Genomic DNA, 19,198 nt, shown 5'->3' on the forward strand with positions numbered 1-19,198 from the left:
GGCCGCGGGGGCTTCGCGGGCGGGAGCGGGGGCGTGGCCAGTCCGAGCCACGGGGGCGGGACTGTGCTGTGGGGGCGTGGCTATGCAGGGCGGGGCCGGCGCGGGGGGTGACGCGCGGCGGGCGGGGCGGGGCGGGGCCGGTGGCGGAAGATGGCGAGGTGCGGGGCCGGGTTGTGCTGCTGCTGCGGCGACCGGGAGAGCCGCACCCCGGAGGAGCTGGTACGGCCGCCGCCCCGCGCTCCCCTAGCCGCCCCCGATCCCCGTCCCCCCCAGACTCGTGCGTGTTGGCAGAGCCCCTTCACCCCGGGTCTCGGCCTGGCCCCACCCGCCTCTGGGGAACGCCTAAGGGCGGGCGGCTGAGGCGGGCGGTGAGCGGTGCTGTAGCGCTGGGCCCGGCGCCTCAGGGCCCGGTGTCGGCACCTCACGGACGGTGTTTTCAGCCAGCGGCTCCTGGCCCAGCCTCTCATCCGATGCTCGTCCCGGCGCCATAGCCCGTTTCTGCTCGTTTTGCTGCTGGGCCTGGCACTTCACTGCCAGTGCCGGAGCCCCGCGCTGTCCCTACCGCGGCCCGCATTCTTTGTCTGGGCCTCGTACCCTAGCCCCTGAAGCCGCTGCCCCTCGCAGCTGTAAGGGGGAGTGGTGCTGGCAGGGGCTCTCTTTAACTCCAGCACTGCCGAGTGCTCTCTTCAAAATTGTTGTCCTGTGCTCCCCTGTAACCCGTTGCTGTGATGGAAACGGGTTGTGGGTTAGGACTTTGCTGTCGGGAGCTCCTATATAGAAGGTGTGTGTTCTGGCTGAGGGACAAGCTGTAAGGTCAGACCCTGTAGCATTACCCCAAAGTAAGTGGTGATCTGATAACCCACACTCTCAATTTATAAGCCACAATGGTATAGGACTTACGTTATTTTGGGTTTGCTAGCAGTGTTCATGAACAGCTGCAGATGCATTCATTCCCTTCATGGTTTTCCTTTCCTGCATTTGTTTGTTTTGCAGACGATCCTAGGAGAAACTCATGAAGAGGAGGATGAGATCCTTCCACGCAAAGACTATGAGGTGGGGAATTAACTAATAGCAGCTTCTGATATTAATGTGAAAAGAACTGCAGAGAGGTTTTGATCTGTTTGAGTTTGTAACAGATTGATACTCAAAATGGATCATTGGGTTGCCTTGGCATCAGCAGAAATAGCAAGAGTTGCTGTGCTTGCAAAGAACTGTTCCTCATCTTTGTATGTTTCTGGGATAAAGCCATGTTAGTAGGTTGAATATCTGTTCTCAAGTCAGACTCTTGTTGAGAAAATTCATTTTCAGAGTTTGGTGCATTTTTCCACTTCTTCAGTGTGAGATTTACAGGCTCTGGTAGCCTTGTTTCCTGGTGACTGTAGAAATCATCTGTGGCTACTTGGTCACAGTTGCCTTTCTGCTGTCTGTTGTCATGCTGGCTCACAGCAGATCTTCCCATATATCAGATTCTCCTGCTTACAGGAGATTTTTGCTTTTTGCATCTCAATATGGTGGCCCTGAAGTATTTGGAGCAGTTGCTGTCAGTATGGGTGTCACCAGCCCAGCCTGTTACTGCTTGGCTTGAAAAGGTGAAGATGTGGATAGAACTAGTGGAGTTTTGTGAGTGTGACTGGGAAGCTATTGCTGTTAACTCCCTACTGTGATATACTGAAGAATTGATGCTGTTCATCTGGAGAGGAGTTCCTAGCTAGTGTTCCTGTTGTAGTGAGAGGGTGAATATAAAGATCCAGTGATATCCCCTGCACTGTCCAAGTGGAGACACTTAAAGAAGTCTAAAACTGTACAGTGTGACTTCAATATTTTAAAGATGTATAAAAATCGGTTGTGCTTCTGTTTGTTTCACTGTTTCTCTCAGCTTGGGCAGTGAAATTGTTCCGTTCTTTCACTTTGTGATTTTCAGGGTCTGACTGATGGAAATGTTTAAATTAAGTTGTTTCCAGGAGTATTTTCTCCTACTGTTGTTTGCAAAATTTACTGGGGGGTAGTAATGACTTCTGTAGTCTTCAACAAGGTCTTCTAGACATAATTTTTTTTCACAACCTGTTTCGGCTGATTCTCCTAAATTGACCTTTTGGCATTTCAGAGCTTGGATTATGATCGCTGTATCAATGACCCATACTTGGAAATTTTGGAGAGCATGGACAACAAGGTAGGACCTTGTTCGTTCATTAGCTAAAATGGTGGAAATTGTCCAGAAAAACTGTGGATTGAAAGTGTTCAAAGCCTTTTTGGATGTGGCTTTGACCAGCCTGGAAGGAGAAGATGTTCCTGTCCATGGCAGGGGGGTGGAATGAGATGAGCTTGAAGGTCCCTTCCAACCCAGTTTCTAATTCTGTGATTCTAAATATGCTCCACTGCAGGAAGCTTTATGGGTTTTTTCTTCTTTATGACAGAAGTTCTGTGTGTTCTCCTGGTTTCTCTATTACAAAAAAAAAAAAAAAAAGGTGGAGATTATAGCTCCCAGCATCTCCTGTGATCCTCAGGTTTATAGTGAGCAAGATGCTCAGTCTTTCAGTTTCCTATTTTCAGTTTGCTGTTGTCACCACCTTCTGTTGATTTATCCCTCTGGCTGTAATTGAGCTGTGGAGCCTAAAGCCACCTTCCAGAAAATCCCTGTTTCTGTGTTGCTTTTATTTTACTTTTTTTTTTTAATCCTCTTTCTAAACAGAAAGCCCAGAAATATGAAGCAGTGAAGTGGATGCTGGTTTTTGCTATTGGAGTCTGCACAGGACTGGTAAGGGTCATGCTGTTTGGGAAATGAGGAAAATTCAGGAGACTAAGCAGGAATAATCTAGAAGTCAATGGCTAAGGAGTAAAGAAGAGGAAACATTCTCTTTCAAGATGATGAGAGCTTAGTAGCTGGAGTTGTCTTTTGGGAATTACAGCGTGTTGTTATAGACTGTTTTTCAGGGAGCCTTTTTTTTCTTTCAGAATTTACTGTGTTTTCTTTGTAAGGTAGTCTGGCAAATATTTTAGTTTTGCATGCAGGAAAACTTGTCCAAAGCAAAGACTTAATAAGAAAAGATGCCAGTTTATGGCTGAACTGTGAAAATTAGCTGAGCTGACTATGCCTCAATTAAACACCAGTTTTCTTCTGGTACCCTTAAGTATGTTGAGGGTGTTAAAAATGCCTCCAGATTAGTACTTTAATGGGTACTGATCAGATGCAGAAATGCATCTCTTCAGGAATAATTCTAGGATGGATCTGTCCTGGGGAGAGAGAGGGAAGAAATCAGCGTTTCCAAAGCTGCTTTGCTCTGAATAAGCAAATGAAGATGTCTTCTTCATCTTCTGTTCTCCCCTGTGTACATATTTCTGGTAGGACTAACTAGAGGGTGGTCTTTATTATTTATATGTAGTAATTCCTGATGGCAATTCTGTCTTCTTTTTCCCAGGTGGGCCTCTTTGTGGATTTCTTTGTGCGGCTCTTTACCCAGCTCAAGTTTCGGGTGGTACAAAGCTGTATCTTTTACCTTGGGCCTTGTTAGACTCAAGTGACCTTTTCCATTCTGTTCCCATGTTTTGCTAAGAACAGCTGACTCTCACACTTCTGCCTTTGGTCATATTGTTCATGATTAAGCGAGTTTGCAACTTGCTTATGTGATTCAGCCCTTGAAACCAAGAAATGTTTCCAGTATCAGGTACATAAGCAGAGACTGAAAATTTAGTGGTTTCCCTTCCTCATAATTCAGTGTTGAGCTTTGAAAAGGAAGTCTGGCTTCCTGACAGTTGTTAGGTGCTCTGGCTGGATTAGGAAGCACAGGCTTGGCTCTTGATGCCAGTCAGAGGCCCAGGTATTACCAAGTGATTGTGTCTTGGTGTGGGGAACGTTGTTTTCCTTGACCATCCCTACAGCGGTGGAAGAATGCACTGAGAAAGGCTGCCTTGCGCTGTCCTTGCTGGAGCTGCTGGGGTTCAACCTGACCTTTGTTTTTCTTGCCAGTCTTCTGGTCCTGATCCAAGTAAGACTTTGATCCATTGCTGCTTCTTACACAACCTTCCTTTCCTCTCACACAGGTCCTTGATATGAAATACCCTTGCTAGAAGCACTTTCTGCCCCAAAACCATCATACTAGCTTCACAGTGCTGTTTGATTTAGCTAAGCAGGGTCTCTTGGTCCCTTGCTTTCTGATGAGATGTTGTTGGTCAGGTATGAAATTAGTGCACCATAGTGTCAGTGTTGCTTTTCTGCAGCCTGTAGCAGCTGGGTCAGGAATTCCTGAAATTAAGTGCTACCTCAATGGGGTGAAGGTTCCAGGCGTTGTGCGACTGCGGACAGTGGTGTGCAAAGCTATGGGAGTGCTCTTCAGTGTGGCAGGAGGTAAGGAGGGCTCTGGCGTGTTGATCTTTCTGGGGGAAGGAGTCACTGAAGGGGAAAAAATGCTGTCTCTGCTTACATAGGGCACAGAAGGCCCTGTCTTTCCAGTAGAATAATTTTGGTGGTTTGGAGCAGAGTCATGAGCCTTGAGTGCATTTATAGAGTAGAGAATAAACAGAAGGATCAGGGCTATCAGGGAAAAAGGTGGTTTTCTGAGTGGACTAGTCAGATGTGACTCTTTGTGGCACAAGAGAGAGACCTGAGAATGTTCCAGGACACATTGTCAGGAGCCCGAAGGCAGCAGGGCAGAATAACCTGGAGAGTTCAGAGTCCTTGTAACAGTTGTTTTTCAATTATTCCACCCACTTGGAGTGCAAAATCTGTGCAAGTCTTCACAAACATTTGGGGTTGTTGAGGGAGGAGGGTGTCGGCACCTCCCTGTGAGGAGCTACAGGCTTGGCACAGAGAGCTGTGCCATGGCATGGGACTGGTGAGCTGATCTCTTCTGGCATTGTCAGCAAGGGAGGGTGGCAGTGGGGAAAGTGCGTTGCCTCATGAGCCCTGTTTTTCCAGGTCTTTTTGTTGGGAAGGAGGGTCCAATGATTCACAGCGGTGCTGTCGTGGGTGCGGGCTTGCCACAGGTTAGTGCTGGCCTGAGTCACTGTCCTGGTCATGGCACTGTTTTGTAAGAGTAAGTTTCTATCTCCTATGTTTCTAAATCTTTACTTTGTTTGTAGTTCCAGAGCATCTCTTTGAGGAAGATCCAATTTAACTTTCCCTATTTCCGCAGTGACAGGTACTGTACCCAGGATGTGAAGGAGGGGAGAGGAGGATGAGTGAGCAGACTTCCTTGCGAGAATGGTGGTGGGCTGGGGTGCACCAGTCAGTTGTTCTATCAGTTTCTTTCTAGAGTCCTGCAGTTTCATTCTGCAGCAAGACAACACCAGGATGTCACTCTTCCAAGCTCCTCTGGTCTCCATGTTCATAGATGTTCTCTTGTGCTGCTCAGCAGATCTCTACCCATTCAAACCTTTAATGTGGATGGTTGAATGGCTTCATTGTTGGGAACAAGCTCAGTTACTCACCCGTTATGATTAGGATATACTACAGAGAAGGCTAGGTCACCTGAATGTGAACAAATTCTTGCCTTTTCCTCTCTGTAATTCTTTCAAGTGATGTTGCAGTCCGTGGTTTGGGATGGTTCCTCACACACTGGGCAGTTGTGGGCTACCAGAATTTTGATCTGTGTTCGTGCCCTACAGAAAGAGCACAATGCTGCAGCTTAATGAACAAATGGTGGTGTCTGCCATGGCCAGCTTTGCGCCCAGCTCTCACTCCTGAATCCCTGGAATATATCCATACATGGGGATGATCTCTTACTTTTCAGAACCTAAGCATCTCCAGAGCTCTAATTTGCTAAACTGAGATTGTTTTTCTCTTCATTTCAGGGATAAAAGGGATTTTGTATCTGCCGGAGCAGCTGCAGGGGTTGCAGCTGCCTTTGGAGCCCCAATTGGAGGCACTCTTTTTAGTTTGGAAGAAGGTTCCTCCTTCTGGAACCAGGGACTTACATGGAAAGTGGTGAGTGATGACTCTGACTCTTCATGTGTGTTTCTTCCTTGAGACGAGGGCTCCCCTTGGGAGAGCTTGTCCATTGAGGGTGTTCAGATTATCGTATCTCTTCCTGAGCTCTCTTGGCAGGAGGGAGGTTGCCTGCTCTATCAGTTCTCCAGAACTACTAGAGATCAAGGGCAGAGATGAGCCTGGTATTATCTGGAGCTGTGGGACAGCTTTAGGCAGCAGATTCAGTGTACCTGGGAGAGAGGGCTTTTGTGCTTGGGCTCTCTGCAGTCTGATCCCTTCCCCAGTCAGTTCCTTTTCCCAGGCATAAGTCTCAAGGAAGAACTGACTGTGCCAATCTTAATTTTGGGAACCTTTGCTTCCCCTCCTTTTTTTTTTTTTTTTTGTCCTACTTCCACAGCTTTTCTGTTCCATGGCTGCCACCTTCACCCTAAATTTTTTCCGCTCTGGGATTCAGTTTGGAAGCTGGGGGTCTTTCCAGCTCCCTGGGCTACTGAACTTTGGGGAGTTTAAGGTAAGATTTATTGTTATTTCCGCACTCTCCAATCTCTTGTTAGTTCTGTGTTTCTGTCTGTTAGTTTGGAGGTTTCTTTTGACGTGCTTGTATTTCAGTGGAAGGCACTTGGTACTTAGCTGCAATACACTGATATCCTCTGACAGAATTGTTCCTCTTTGGTCTTAGCTGCTCTAAATCTCCAGCTGTGGAGACAGAAGTGTTGGTAGGAAATTGCAGCACCTACTGTAATGCCTTTTTTTTACACTTTTCTGTACAGTGCTCTGAATCTGATAAGAAATGCCACCTCTGGACAGCTGTGGACTTGGGCTTCTTCATTCTGATGGGGATTGTAGGAGGCCTTCTTGGAGCCACCTTTAACTGCCTGAACAAGAGACTTGCCAAGTACCGCATGCGCAATGTGCATCCCAAGCCAAAGCTGGTCAGGTATATGTGCTCTCTTGAGTTTGTGCAGGGATCTCTGCTCCCAAAGCAAAAGCATCAGCCTAGAAGACCCAGTGAGCAGGACTGGAGGAAATCCCAGACTGGGTATTTAAAAAATCACAAAATGAAGCCTCCACAGAACTAAAAAGTGAACACCAGAAACCAAATGTTACGGTCCCTGTAATTTCTTGATGACTCAGAGAGACAGAGAAAATTGTAATCCCTCTTGTAAGGGCAGTGAAGGGAGCTCTTTATCATAAAGGCTGAACAAACCCGAGCTTTGTCTCCATGCAGGATTTTTTTGTGTCCTTGTCCAAACTGACGTGGAAGGAATAGCTGATCTCGCTTTTTTTTTTTTTTTTTAATTTGTGTTGGTTTATTAAATCCACAATATCTGTGCTATTTAGGGAGGGAACTGCTGTGTTATTCTGAAAGTAGCTGTTTGTTTGCTCTAGACAGCTCCTAAACACAAAACCCAGGTTTAAAAAGCAAAAGAAGTGTATTTCAGCAGTTAGAAAAGAGATTGAGAGACTGTACATCACCTTGCCCAGTCCTATCTACCCTTTTTCCCTGTAAGGATGTACAGAACATTGCTTCCATGTGAACAGCCTCCTTACTGAACCCTGGGGCTTTTCATGTGTGACTGCTATGTGTTCTCTGGCCAGAAGTAGCTTCTTTTTGGGGCAAGCAATTAAAAAGGGGAGCTAAGGCAATCCCTGGGAACCAAGTCATAATTCAACTTGATTTGCAGCATCCCTTGTTCTGATGCTAAGCTGTGGTGACTGCTGCTTCTCGCAGCCTTATCAAAGTCATGTGCAGAGCTGGGACTAGGTTACATTGCTGAGTGTGGCATCAGTGTATGGTTTCTGTTGTGTCTTTCAGAGTCTTGGAGAGCTTGCTTGTGTCATTAACCACCACCGTCGTGGTCTTTTTAGCCTCCATGGTTCTGGGGGAATGCCGGCAGATGTCTTCCAGCAGGCACAGTGGCAATGACACCCTGAGCCTGCAGGTGAGGGATTCTTATGTGAAGATTATATTCTCTGTCATATTGTTCACCCTGCAGAGTAGCACAGGCATGTAATGAGCTTTTGACAGTGTGCAGTACATAACAGAACTGCAGTGAGAGCCTGTGGAGGGTTGCAGGAGCTTGGGTTAATAATGAAAGCTACATTGTGCTTTTGTACAAAGCAACTCGGGCTCTGAGTCAAGGAGCCCATTGATGTTGTAGGCCCTATCTCTGCTATTGATGTTTGGTCTGAACTTCCCAAAGGGTGGCTAACTGTAACAGAAGTGTTATTCCCATTCTGCCCAAAGGCTAATGTAGGAGACAGTCAAATTTAACCCTTTATGTCTTTTGTGTCCTGCATTAGGATATATCAGAGGATGTAAATTCAAGCATCAAAACCTTTTTTTGCCCAAATGAAACGTACAATGACATGGCCACACTCTTCTTCAACCCTCAGGAGTCAGCTATCCTGCAGCTCTTCCACCAGGATGGTGAGTAGTTAGGAGACTGCCTCATCCCATGCTTAAGCTTCAGAGCTTCATCTTACCTGGAACAGCCTTGTCATAAGCACCACAAGGCTAGGAGCTTCTTCAGGCCTTCATGGCTCTGGAGGACTGCTAGTACAACTGGTGAAAGTCTCCTTGATGGGAAGGCCTGCTTTTCCTCTCTTTTCACTTACTCATTGTCTGCATGTATGTTTGGACTGGGAGATTTGGTAGCTGTTGGGAGATGAGCCTGCTGTGAGCTGAGGGGTGGATGGTGCAATACTCTATCTTGGACAGATCTGTGCCCCTTTAGTCATGATTCTTCTTGTGTTACAGGTACTTTCAGCCCAGTCACCCTGTCCCTGTTCTTCCTTCTCTATTTCTTACTCTCCTGCTGGACATATGGGATTTCTGTGCCCAGTGGTCTGTTTGTACCATCACTGCTTTGTGGGGCTGCCTTCGGACGCCTTGTCGCCAACCTCCTCAAAAGGTGCATCAAGTGTGTGTGTGAGGGATGTGCTGCAGGTGCACCATGAGCTCTCAGGCAGGTTTTTCTAATCTGAAGGCTCTGTGGTTTGCTCTAGTTACATTGGCCTGGATCACATCTACTCAGGAACCTTTGCTCTGATTGGGGCAGCAGCATTCCTGGGAGGAGTGGTCCGCATGACCATCAGCCTGACTGTCATCCTCATTGAGTCCACCAATGAGATCACCTATGGACTCCCCATAATGATCACTCTCATGGTGAGTGCAGGGCCTTAGCTCTGGCTTTCTGCAGACTGCTTGAACATGTGCTGGCCCTGAATCTTTGTTACTCCAGGGCTGTCATAAGCCAAGGAGTCTTGTACTTGGAGCAACAACTCAGTAGACCTTCTGTTTGCTATGCAGGTAGCCAAGTGGACAGGAGACTTTTTCAACAAAGGCATCTATGACATCCATGTGAACTTGCGAGGAGTCCCTCTTCTGGAGTGGGAAACAGGGGTGGAAATGGATAAGTAAGGATGCTCCTCATAGCCAGGCTGTGGGTTAGAGTTTGTGGTGGGGGTTCTTGCTCAGAAATGCTTTAATGCGGGGGGATGGTGTTTCATCTCCAACAAACCTGGTTGCTTTGAGGAGCAACTGTGAGGGCTGCTGTGAAAGGAGTTGTGCACCAGGCCTGCGGCAGGAAAGAGATGCTGAAGCCCTTTCTGAGGGGGTGGATGGATGGAAATCTGCAGGATGGATTTGGGAGGTTCATCAAGAACTCTGTGAAACATTCCATCTGACTTTGCTTCTTATGGAGTGTCATCTTCTTCCCACCTGTTGTCTCTTCCCAGCAGTGTTTAAAAACTTCCTTTATTTTAAGTTGGAACATTCTACCTTTCCTCTAGTGCATCACTGATACAGTGTTCTGTTATAAAAAAAAAAATCAATTGTGCCATCACTGCTGATACCACAATGAAGGTGAGCACACAGGTGCAAGAAGCTAGCAGAACTTAACTGCAGCAGACTCCTTCAGGATCTTGTTTAGGGACTGGTTTGTTTCCATGTTTGTTCATCGCCAGCCTTCTGTCACTGACACGCATGCAGCAATCTTGGATTTCTGTTTCTTCAGACTACGAGCCAGTGACATCATGGAACCCAACTTGACATACGTGTACCCGCACACCCGGATTCAGTCCCTTGTTAGCATCCTGCGCACAACTGTCCATCATGCCTTCCCTGTGGTGACAGAGAATCGGGGCAATGAGAGGGAGTTCATGAAAGGCAATCAACTAATAAGTAACAACATCAAATTCAAGGTAAAGAGTTGCTCATTTGATAGGTTGAAGAGTAGAGAGCTTTGTTTTGCATATGAAATGGCCTTGCTTTAGTTATTTAGGCTTTTGGGCAGAATTCAGGTCAGAGATAAGCACCTACTGCAATACAAAATTTTTAAGAACTCCATTTCATTCCATGCAGAGCGGGCTGTATTCCTGGAGGCAAAAGTTAAGAGGACAAAGTAATCTTTAGGATAGACATGGAAAAGTTTGGATTTGTTACTATATTGCAGTCCTATTGGCTATTCTTAGAAGTCCTGCAGCAGCAGTGGCTAATGAACATGTTACGTGGTGGCACAAAGCTATGATCAAGTATTTCATAGTCACTCTTGGATAACTGTTGACTTGCTTAGTGAGTATCTGAAAATCGTTGTATCCAGAAATCCAGCATCCTCACCCGAGCTGGAGAGCAGCGCAAGCGTAGCCAGTCCATGAAATCCTACCCTTCGAGTGAGCTGCGTAACATGTGTGATGAGCACATAGCCACAGAGGAGCCTCCTGAAAAGGAGGATCTGCTGCAACAAATGCTGGAGAGAAGGTGAGATCCTGGTAGGCACAAACATATGGAAACAGGGTTTTTCCATGTGTTGAGATGTGTTATAGAGAATGCTTCATACAGGTTCTGTCATTCCATATGTCAGCAGAAACAGTGCTGGTGTCCATGTTCTAGAAGTGATTTGTCAGGTGTCAGGAGCCAGTGCTCTGGCTCACACCTGTGACCGAGTCCCAGGCAAGTGGGTTGATTATGTCCAACCTCTTAAATTTCCTTCAAACACCTACACAAATATATTTCCTGGAGAGGATGGAGTACCTGGGAAGATCTCTGCAGAAATCGATGTCCTCTTGTCTGCAAAAATATGAGTGATCTGGAAAGCTCACTTATCCTAGGTAATGACCTGGTGCCACGATACTGATCCCACCTTTCTGGTAAATGGCCTGAGTCACCAGGCTTGCGTTGCTGTTGCTTCCAAGCAGAAGGCCAGTCTAGTGAATCATTTTCTAAGTTAGTGATTGTGACTTTCATGAGTGGCATCCTGACCCTGACATTTTGCCAGGTGCTTTAGCATTTATTAGAATCTGAATAATTTGGCACTGAAAATTGCTTTAATAGCAAGTGATTTGAAATTGAGTTAGGAGACTGTCCCATTCTGCTGCTCTGTCCACATAATGGCTCTTGACCCCTTTCTCCTGTTTTGTTTTGTGAAGACTTGCTTGTCCCTAGCAAGAGCCCCTGAAATGTTCAGGAGAAGGTTGCAAAGAGCTGAAATAGCTGCTCTTTTGGGAGTTGGGGTATGTGAAGCTTGTAACACATGGTGTTAAATCCATCACAGATACACTCCTTACCCCAACCTGTACCCTGACCAGTCTCCCAGTGAGGAGTGGACCATGGAGGAACGCTTCAGACCCTTGACCTTCCATGGCTTGATCTTGCGCTCACAGCTGGTAACCCTTCTTGACCGGGGGGTTTGCTACTCCGAGAGCCAGTCGGTGAGTCTTCCGGTTCAGGAATTGCAGCATAGACATCCCTGCCTCCTCAGCTGAGGAGGTTGGGAACAATATTCATGGGCTGTCAAAAAGAATTTGCCTATTTTTACACTTTAAGGAATGCATGTGTGTTTTAAAAGTTGCAGACAGGTAATGTGAATTCTCCCTTGCAGCTCTTAGAGTAAAGAAAGTTGAATTTCTGTTTAAGTATCCCCAGGAAAAGGACAGCCACTGTTTACAAAGTCATCCAGCAGACCTGTTCGTTGCATAACGATGTCATCCTGTCAGAACTGGAGAATAGAGGGCAGATATTAAATGCAAATAGAGCACCCAGCTGTATATACTGTGTGTTCTACTGCTGTGTGTTGAGGTCTCACAAGAACAACATCAGCTGTGTCACTGAGATCAGTGAGAGTATCTGAGGCCCAGCTCCTATAAGGCTGATTTCCTGCTGCCCTCCAATGTCAAGTGTAGATTAGTCAGAAGTTGGGGAGCAGGTCCATTCTGTGTCAGCTAAAGGCCTGCATAGGTTTGGGTAACAGCACCTCTGCAGAAGGTGGATGTGTGGGTGTGGGAGAAGGAGATCTGGGGGAGCAATTGCAGGGCATGGTTTCCTGTGCTGCTTGCAGCCCCTGTGTTGTCCGGAATGGTGACACATGGGTTCAGTGGGGTTTGTTTTAATTGCAGAGTGCAAGTCAGCCCCGTCTGTCCCATGCAGAGATGTCAGAGGATTATCCCCGCTATCCAGATATCCATGATCTGGACCTCACACTGCTGAACCCTCGTATGATAGTGGTAAGATATGCACTGCAGTGTGACAGTGTCTCCTGATACATATTCACGATTGTCCAAAGCCTTTAAAAAACATTGAGAGCATGCTTAATACACCCTTTGGTGCAGTGACCAGCATCCTGTGCTCCTCAAACACTCGGCCTTCTCTGCATGTGGAAATCCCCTGCTATGAGGTAACAATGTCTATTGTTGCTTTACTTCTAGAATAAGGTGTTGCCTGTCCAGTTCAACTTCCCAACAAACCAAATGAAAATAATGTCATATTTGTGCAGAAATAGAAGATGATCCCAGTCAAATACCCTGTCCAGGCATCAGTGCCATGGAGGACTTGTAAGAATTGCTGGTTGGTGATTCCTAGAGACAGTGAAAATGCCTCTTGTAAATAACATGATTGTTTTTCTTTCTTAGGATGTCACCCCATACATGAACCCATCACCCTTTACTGTCTCTCCAAATACTCATGTGTCACAAGTCTTCAACCTGTTCAGGACAATGGGACTCAGGCATTTACCAGTTGTAAATGCAGTTGGAGAGGTGAGTCCTTGTCTTTTCTTAGCTGAGCAAGGAGGCCACAGTGTTTGTGCAACATTTTCCATCTTTGATACAATTAGGATCTCTTCTAACATCAAACAGAAATGCTTTACAGAGATCAGAATGTGATCTTTTTAGGGCCCTGAAGGCTTGTTGATTACTGTGACTTTGTTGCCATCTTTTGTGTCCCAGCCTGCTTCCCCTTTACCTGCAAAGAGCAGGATGTGCATCTCTCCTGTTTCAGGTGTGCAGCCTGTAGAACTGTCCCATTCTTGTATCTATTGAGAGGCCTTGAGCTCATCAGAGGCCACTAATTTACCTTTCCTTTCACAGCTTTATTCAAGGCCAAGAGCAAAATTTCCTATATGTTGGGGCAAGAGGTTTGTCTGTAGGAACAGAATTGTATTCTGTTCCTACTCACAGGAGCAGCAAAGCAAAGGACTGTTTAAATGGTTTGTGCTTGACTCACTGTCCTTGTCTCTTTGCCATCTACAATGCTCAGGAACTGTCGGTAGATGTCAGCAACTTCCTGTAACCACAATGAGAAGCTGTTTCCTTTAAGCCTGACCGGGTCTGTGTGAGGCAGCACTGCTTTTTCTGCCTTGGGGTTCCCCGTAGTTACTCTGCAGAGCCTGTGAGTTGCAAACAAGAGATGTTGGCTTGTTCCATTTTAGTACAAGATGCTCTTGCAGTACCAGAGAACAGCCTAGTTCTAAACTCTTTCAGTATGTAAAATCAGTGAGGTGTTTCATGAGCTGAAATGTGGACAGCAGGCTGGGAGAGAGTCCCTTTTGTCACCTGCCAGTGTGCAGTCACCTCTTAGCTAGTCTTGACCATTTCTCTGTTTTGGCCTATAGAGCTTCCTTGAATGTATCTGATAGGAGCTATCTGAAGTCATGCCCTGTGGAATACCAGAAATGTCTTGAATGAAGCCATAAAAGACAGCTTTGTTATTTCTAATTGCAGTTTTCACTTCCCGAAGGATTTAGTTACATCCTTATGCCATCTGACACAGAAAGGATTTCTCTTCCTAGGCAGGGGGTCCTGCTGGGTCCACCACAGCAATGGTTGAACTGTTTGTTCGGGTAGTTAAATCAGCATTCTTGCCTGGAGAGTAAGTGTTGGGAGAGGGAGGGATGTTGTTTGAACTTGAATCCACTCTAACTCAGCACTGGCCAAGAACTGCTTTCAGGTTTCCTCCTTTTGGGGTGTTGAAAAGAATGACCACTCTGTTGTGGATGTCTCTTAGTGGCTCATCTCTGATACCGACTTGTATCTTTTCTTCCTCTTTTCTTCCTGTTTAAGGTTGTTGGGATAATCACTCGGCACAACCTGACCCATGAATTCCTGCAGGCAAGACTGAGACAGCACTATCAGACCATTTGATGCCCCTGCCCCACTGTCAGTGTGGCTTCCTCCCTCCTCCAAGCCTGCACACACGCTCGCATTCTGCTTGGACCCCACAAGGCCCAAGACTTGCCGTTTGGTTTCTCACATGCATATCAAGCCTGGGGAACTGGAAAACATCTTGCTAGCCAGAGAATTAGAGGAGCTGCCTGAGCCCAGAGCTGTTGATTGGCCTCCGGCACTTGGTTTGACAACTCTTGATCCAGGTGTTTTCTTCCCCTGTCCCCCAGTTATCTCTTTCCATCAGATGTTGTCCTAACACTGTGTGTTCTGCCGTTTTGTTTTGGGGTTTTCTTAAGAGTTGGAAAAAAGAACCATTGCCGCTATGTCCTGGGCAAAGAACTGCAGCATCTTTCCCTTCCTCCTGTATGACTGCCTTTTCCTCTTCCTCCCTTGTTTCTGCAACTGTTGCCTTATTTTTGTGAGAAGGGGGTTGCTGTCACAGCTGAGAGGAGATACTGAAGTTTGCAGAGACCAAATAGCTGCTCTGGAGGATGGTTTTTTGCAAAAGCAGTATTAAAAAATCCAGCATTTTGGAAATATACCGCTCTTTGCAAGTGTTCCCCTTTGCCTGTGTTTTTCACTGTCTTCATTTGTTCTTAATTTCTTTCCTTCTTCCATGAGGAAATGTTTCTGCTGTGATGTTTTTGACAGCAGATGACTTTTGAGAGCAGCTCAGCAGATTTGGAGTTCAAAATGGTTACATTTCAGTTACTGTTTGGGTTTATGAATATATTTATATATGTTTATAAATATGTTTGCAAAGCATCTCAGAGAAGAGAGATCTCTTTCCTGTTAGCTGTTGCTATTATCTCCCTGTAAGAGACTCTTCTAAGGTGCTTGGTGGCACTCCACTTTGACATTCCTGCATTTCTTGGCATTTGTAGGCACTTTGTCCTTGCACTGCTCAAACAGTGAGAGCCTGGGGCACCTTTCCAGCTGGAGTCAGAGACCAGGGAACCTCCAGTGCTTTCTGGAGGCAAATAGAACTGAGGGTCTTTGGACCTGGTTGAATTATCTCTGTGTCATGAGAGGAGCTGCTGTAGTTTCAGGCTGCCATAAGGAGGGATACTTGGTGCTGGTAACTTAGGTAGGATCTGCTGCAGGTGATAAAGTGGGGCTGTCTGTGCTCTAAAAATGCTTGGGATAATGTTTGCAACTGCAACAATCTGTGAGGGTAAAATCAGCACTTAGGAGCCAGTTGCAGCCAGTTCAGTGCTTTAGCAGGTACCATCCTGGCCAGCACCTGTATTGTTCCAGCAGGCACCTGCCCTCCTGAGTTCTCTGTGCAGATAACCCTCAGTGGGAAGCCAGTGCTGTGCCTCAGGGACTGCAGAACTGATTGGCTTGATAAAGCACAGAGCATTCTCTCAGCCAAGAGACTGGGCCAAGTTACATGGGGAATGTATTCCAGAAAAGCTTCTATACAGCCTCTGAGCCCTCCAGTTAACCTGTTGTCTGCCATAAGGAGCTAGCTAGGTGGGAGCTGGGGCAGAAGGAAGGCAGACTTTGTTGATTTGCTGTATTTCCTTAAAACATAGGAGTTGGCATCAGCTACTACTCTTGATTGGCGAGTTCTTTCCCTGTAAGTAGAGAAAGGATGTTTGTTCTCTCTGGATAGTCTCTGCAGGTGATGTCTAAAATGCCTGTGCTCCCTGAGCTCTGAGCTATCCCAAGAAACTTGCAGCACCCTTTTGCACTCCCTGAAGCTGGACTCTTAAGTTTGAAATATGCTTATGTTAGGCTACCTTTCATTCAAAGGATCTGTGCTCCTGGGTAGTTACAAATCACAGGAATCCTGGTTTTGTGGGATTTCAGATCACTCAAATGTGGAATTGGCAATCCTGTACTGTTAGAGCACCTGTCAAGAATGTCCTGTGTCTCTCCATGACAAATGTTTTTCCTCCTTCTCATGTTGAGTGTGTATGGAAGGGAAGGTTCCCTCTGTTCCTGCACATGAATAGGGCTCCTTAGGTCGTTTGCCTTGAGCTGGTCCTGTTTTATTTCTGTACACAAACAGCAGGATATTTTGCTGCAGGATGTCTTTGTCATTGCTGCTGAGGCTGGAGTTGGGAAATCCAGACAAGTTCGGCTGGAGAATCTCGTCAAGGTTTTTCTGAGCACCAGATGCTTCCCCATGAGAAGGCACCTTGCCTTCAACCTGTTGGCAGCACTGGCTGCTCTGCCTCGGCATCTTATTCAAGTGTTTCAGCTAGAGAACACACCCTTCCATTCTTTCAGTAAAGAAGTTTTCAATGAGGATGGTGGGTGACCCTGTCAGCTGCTTTAAAGGGAAATCTCAGCATGCAGTTACTGTTCTGTAGACTGCAGAAAAGGTATTACAAGTTCACCTGACATTTGAAGATGCAGCATTTCCCTTCTGATGAGGACTGATGCCAAGGTACTTGTGTTGAATCAGTCTTGTTTTCACACTTTAGTTACTTAATTCCCTTCTTAAAGCACACTTACTGCTTCTACCCTGGCTCTAGTTGCTTAGTGATTTACCAAGAGACTCACTCTAACCTAGGTGCCTGTAACATTTTAACAGAGCACCACTAAGGGAAAAATAATCCAGAACTGGATTAGTTCTGATGGCAAGGTTAGGGGGTTAGTCTGGAACCTTCTTCCTTGCCTCATGGTTTCCTGTGCAGTGTTAATTATGCCATTTTGAATTATTAATTATTGTGAGCCATTCCAATGGTAGCAACTCACCTTTCCTTTTTATTTTTTTGCACTGTTTTTTGTTATGAAGTGATGTAAGCTAATTCCATGGTGTGTGTATATAAATTGTATTTTTTTTTTAATTTGTACGAATATATTTTTGTTTGAACTATGGCAGTTGGGAAGTATTCATGTAACTGTAACATGTCTGAGAGTAAAATGTTTGTGTGTCTCCTTCAGCACTTTCAAGACTTTTTGATGTTTCTAGTAGTATTTTATTTTTGCCCTTTTGATGTTTCTAGTATTGTTTTGTTTTTGCCCTTTATGAAAATAAAACTAGTAGAACATGGCAACATCCAAGAGCATGATTTGAGGTAGTTGGGTAGTTGCTATTTATGAGCTGTCTGGATCTAACAGTTTGTGCAGAAGGTGCTCTTAGACTAGGCAGAGGGGAAGGGCTGTGATCCTTTAGGTTATGACCACTGTAGTTCTACATTCTCTCACAACAGCTGTTTCAAAGGAGAGAATTGCCATGTTTGATAGGTAGCTAAATTGTGCACATTGTGCTGCTTTTCTTACCTGAGAACTCACCTTCCTCCCAGTAAGTTAATGACAGAAGTTTAGAGTACAATGTGACACCTCTTGTTTTATAGCTGGCTTCTCCAGGGTGTGAAAGATGTTAATTTCATCTTTAATGTTTATTCAGTTTGTGGCTATCTTTCCTACTTTGTCCTGCCGTCTGCCTTACAGAAAAGAATTTATCACATTTTTTGAGCTTTCATCACATGCTTACAAGCCAAACATGTAAGTACAGTCTTTGTGCACTGTAGAAATATGTGACCCAAAAAGCTCACTGCCTTTCTGTGTTTCTGTGGATCAGGGGCTGTGTTGTACAGGATGCACATAGTAACTCTCTGAGGCACTCTAGCACAGAGTTAGCCAGCAACTTGTCTGGCTCCTGCCCTCTGGCACTCCCTTGGTGGGTATGTAATGCCAAGGAAAGCCTGAGATAGGTAAAACCATCTCTTGGGAGGGAGTGGCGGAAAATCTGGTTTGGGGAGCTAAACAAGTGCCACAGTGGTCTTAACTAAGCAAGGAATAGGAAGGATACATAGCAAGGGTAGGAAGGAGTCATCAGGAGAAAGGACTGGGCAACTCTGCTTCAGCTCTCTTCTGCCTTTGATCATAAATGCAGGAGGGAATGGGAGAGGTTTATAGACTCATTGAATCCAACCATGTGTCACTGTCCCTGTAACGGCACACTGGGGCTCTAGCAGGAAAATTTAGTGGTGTTCAGTGAGGTTATTACTATTTTTTAAATTTTTGCTTTGCTAGCAGGATACAAGCTGCCTCTTCAGTGTATGTGCATTCCCATACAGGCATGTACATTCCCATACAGGCAAGGGCATTCCTAGGTGTGCATCGTGCAACATGCACTGGAAGGAACAGAGGATGTCTGCCCAGAGCTTTGTCTGTGCAGGGATGTAGGGAGAGAGTGAAGCTGCTCTTCTTGTCCAGGGCGCTGAAGGGCTTTCCAGCGGTGGTGGGATACACTCGGTCTCCTCTGCATCCACTGTTTGTTCAAATGCTGTGTGTGAAAAGGCTTAGTGGGAGCTGGGATGAGACGGCAGTGAGCTCCACCACTGTCTGGGAAGGGAGGGGAGTCGGTCGGTGAGGTTCGGACGTTGAGATCACGGTTTAAAAGTGAGCAGGGTGTCCTTTTCTTCAGGCTGTTTCAATTGCTATATGGGCTATGTATGGTTTAACACACATCTTACTGATCCTTTAAGCATTTGGAGCAGAGACTGGAACCCATATATGCCTGTTTCAGTAGAAAACAATATTGTGTTGAAAATTCATGACTAACAGATAAGACATGACAACGTTGAGACCTTTGTTGGCTCCCCCAGCAGCTCTTTGATGCCTATACTAGAGAATATCTCTGGAATGGCGGAATTACCACACCAGTTTTATCTTTCTTTTCTATCCTCCCCATTCCCAGCATAGCAGGCCTGACTCTAGCTGCCTTCCCACCACCTTCTGTTTTCATAAACTTCCCCTTCTCCCCACTCTGCATTTTCTGTACAGGATTGTGCTGGTTTTCCAAGAGAGCAGTCAGGAGATGGGAATGGAGGGGGAAGGTCTTACAAATCTTCCTTCTTTCCCACATAAAAG

General features: G+C 45.9%; 1 protein-coding gene across 2 annotated transcripts; it reads left to right on the forward strand.

The window, feature by feature from the left end:
* The first annotated feature begins 116 nt into the window (after positions 1–116).
* Positions 117–17,383, forward strand: CLCN6 (chloride voltage-gated channel 6). 2 transcript variants are annotated; one of them, XM_042051413.1, is made up of 23 exons: positions 117–219; positions 994–1,053; positions 2,105–2,170; positions 2,690–2,755; positions 3,417–3,483; positions 3,877–3,983; positions 4,216–4,342; positions 4,913–4,980; positions 5,077–5,135; positions 5,788–5,920; positions 6,321–6,434; positions 6,694–6,860; positions 7,740–7,866; positions 8,228–8,354; positions 8,685–8,838; positions 8,933–9,092; positions 9,237–9,343; positions 9,943–10,129; positions 10,528–10,685; positions 11,479–11,635; positions 12,320–12,427; positions 12,833–12,958; positions 14,261–17,383. In XM_042051413.1, the coding sequence occupies exons 1-23, from the start codon at positions 151–153 to the stop codon at positions 14,339–14,341; spliced, it is 2,595 nt and encodes an 864-aa protein (XP_041907347.1). In that variant the 5' UTR covers positions 117–150; the 3' UTR covers positions 14,342–17,383. The 2 variants fall into 2 exon arrangements, with proteins under 2 accessions (XP_041907347.1, XP_041907348.1); XM_042051414.1 differs by lacking the exon at positions 117–219 and adding an exon at positions 357–781.
* The last annotated feature ends 1,815 nt before the right edge of the window (positions 17,384–19,198 follow it).

This window comes from Corvus kubaryi, unplaced genomic scaffold (assembly GCF_017639235.1).
Source record: "Corvus kubaryi isolate FWS band 111438036 unplaced genomic scaffold, C.kubaryi_AGA036_p1.0 75, whole genome shotgun sequence".
Lineage (NCBI taxonomy): Eukaryota > Metazoa > Chordata > Aves > Passeriformes > Corvidae > Corvus > Corvus kubaryi.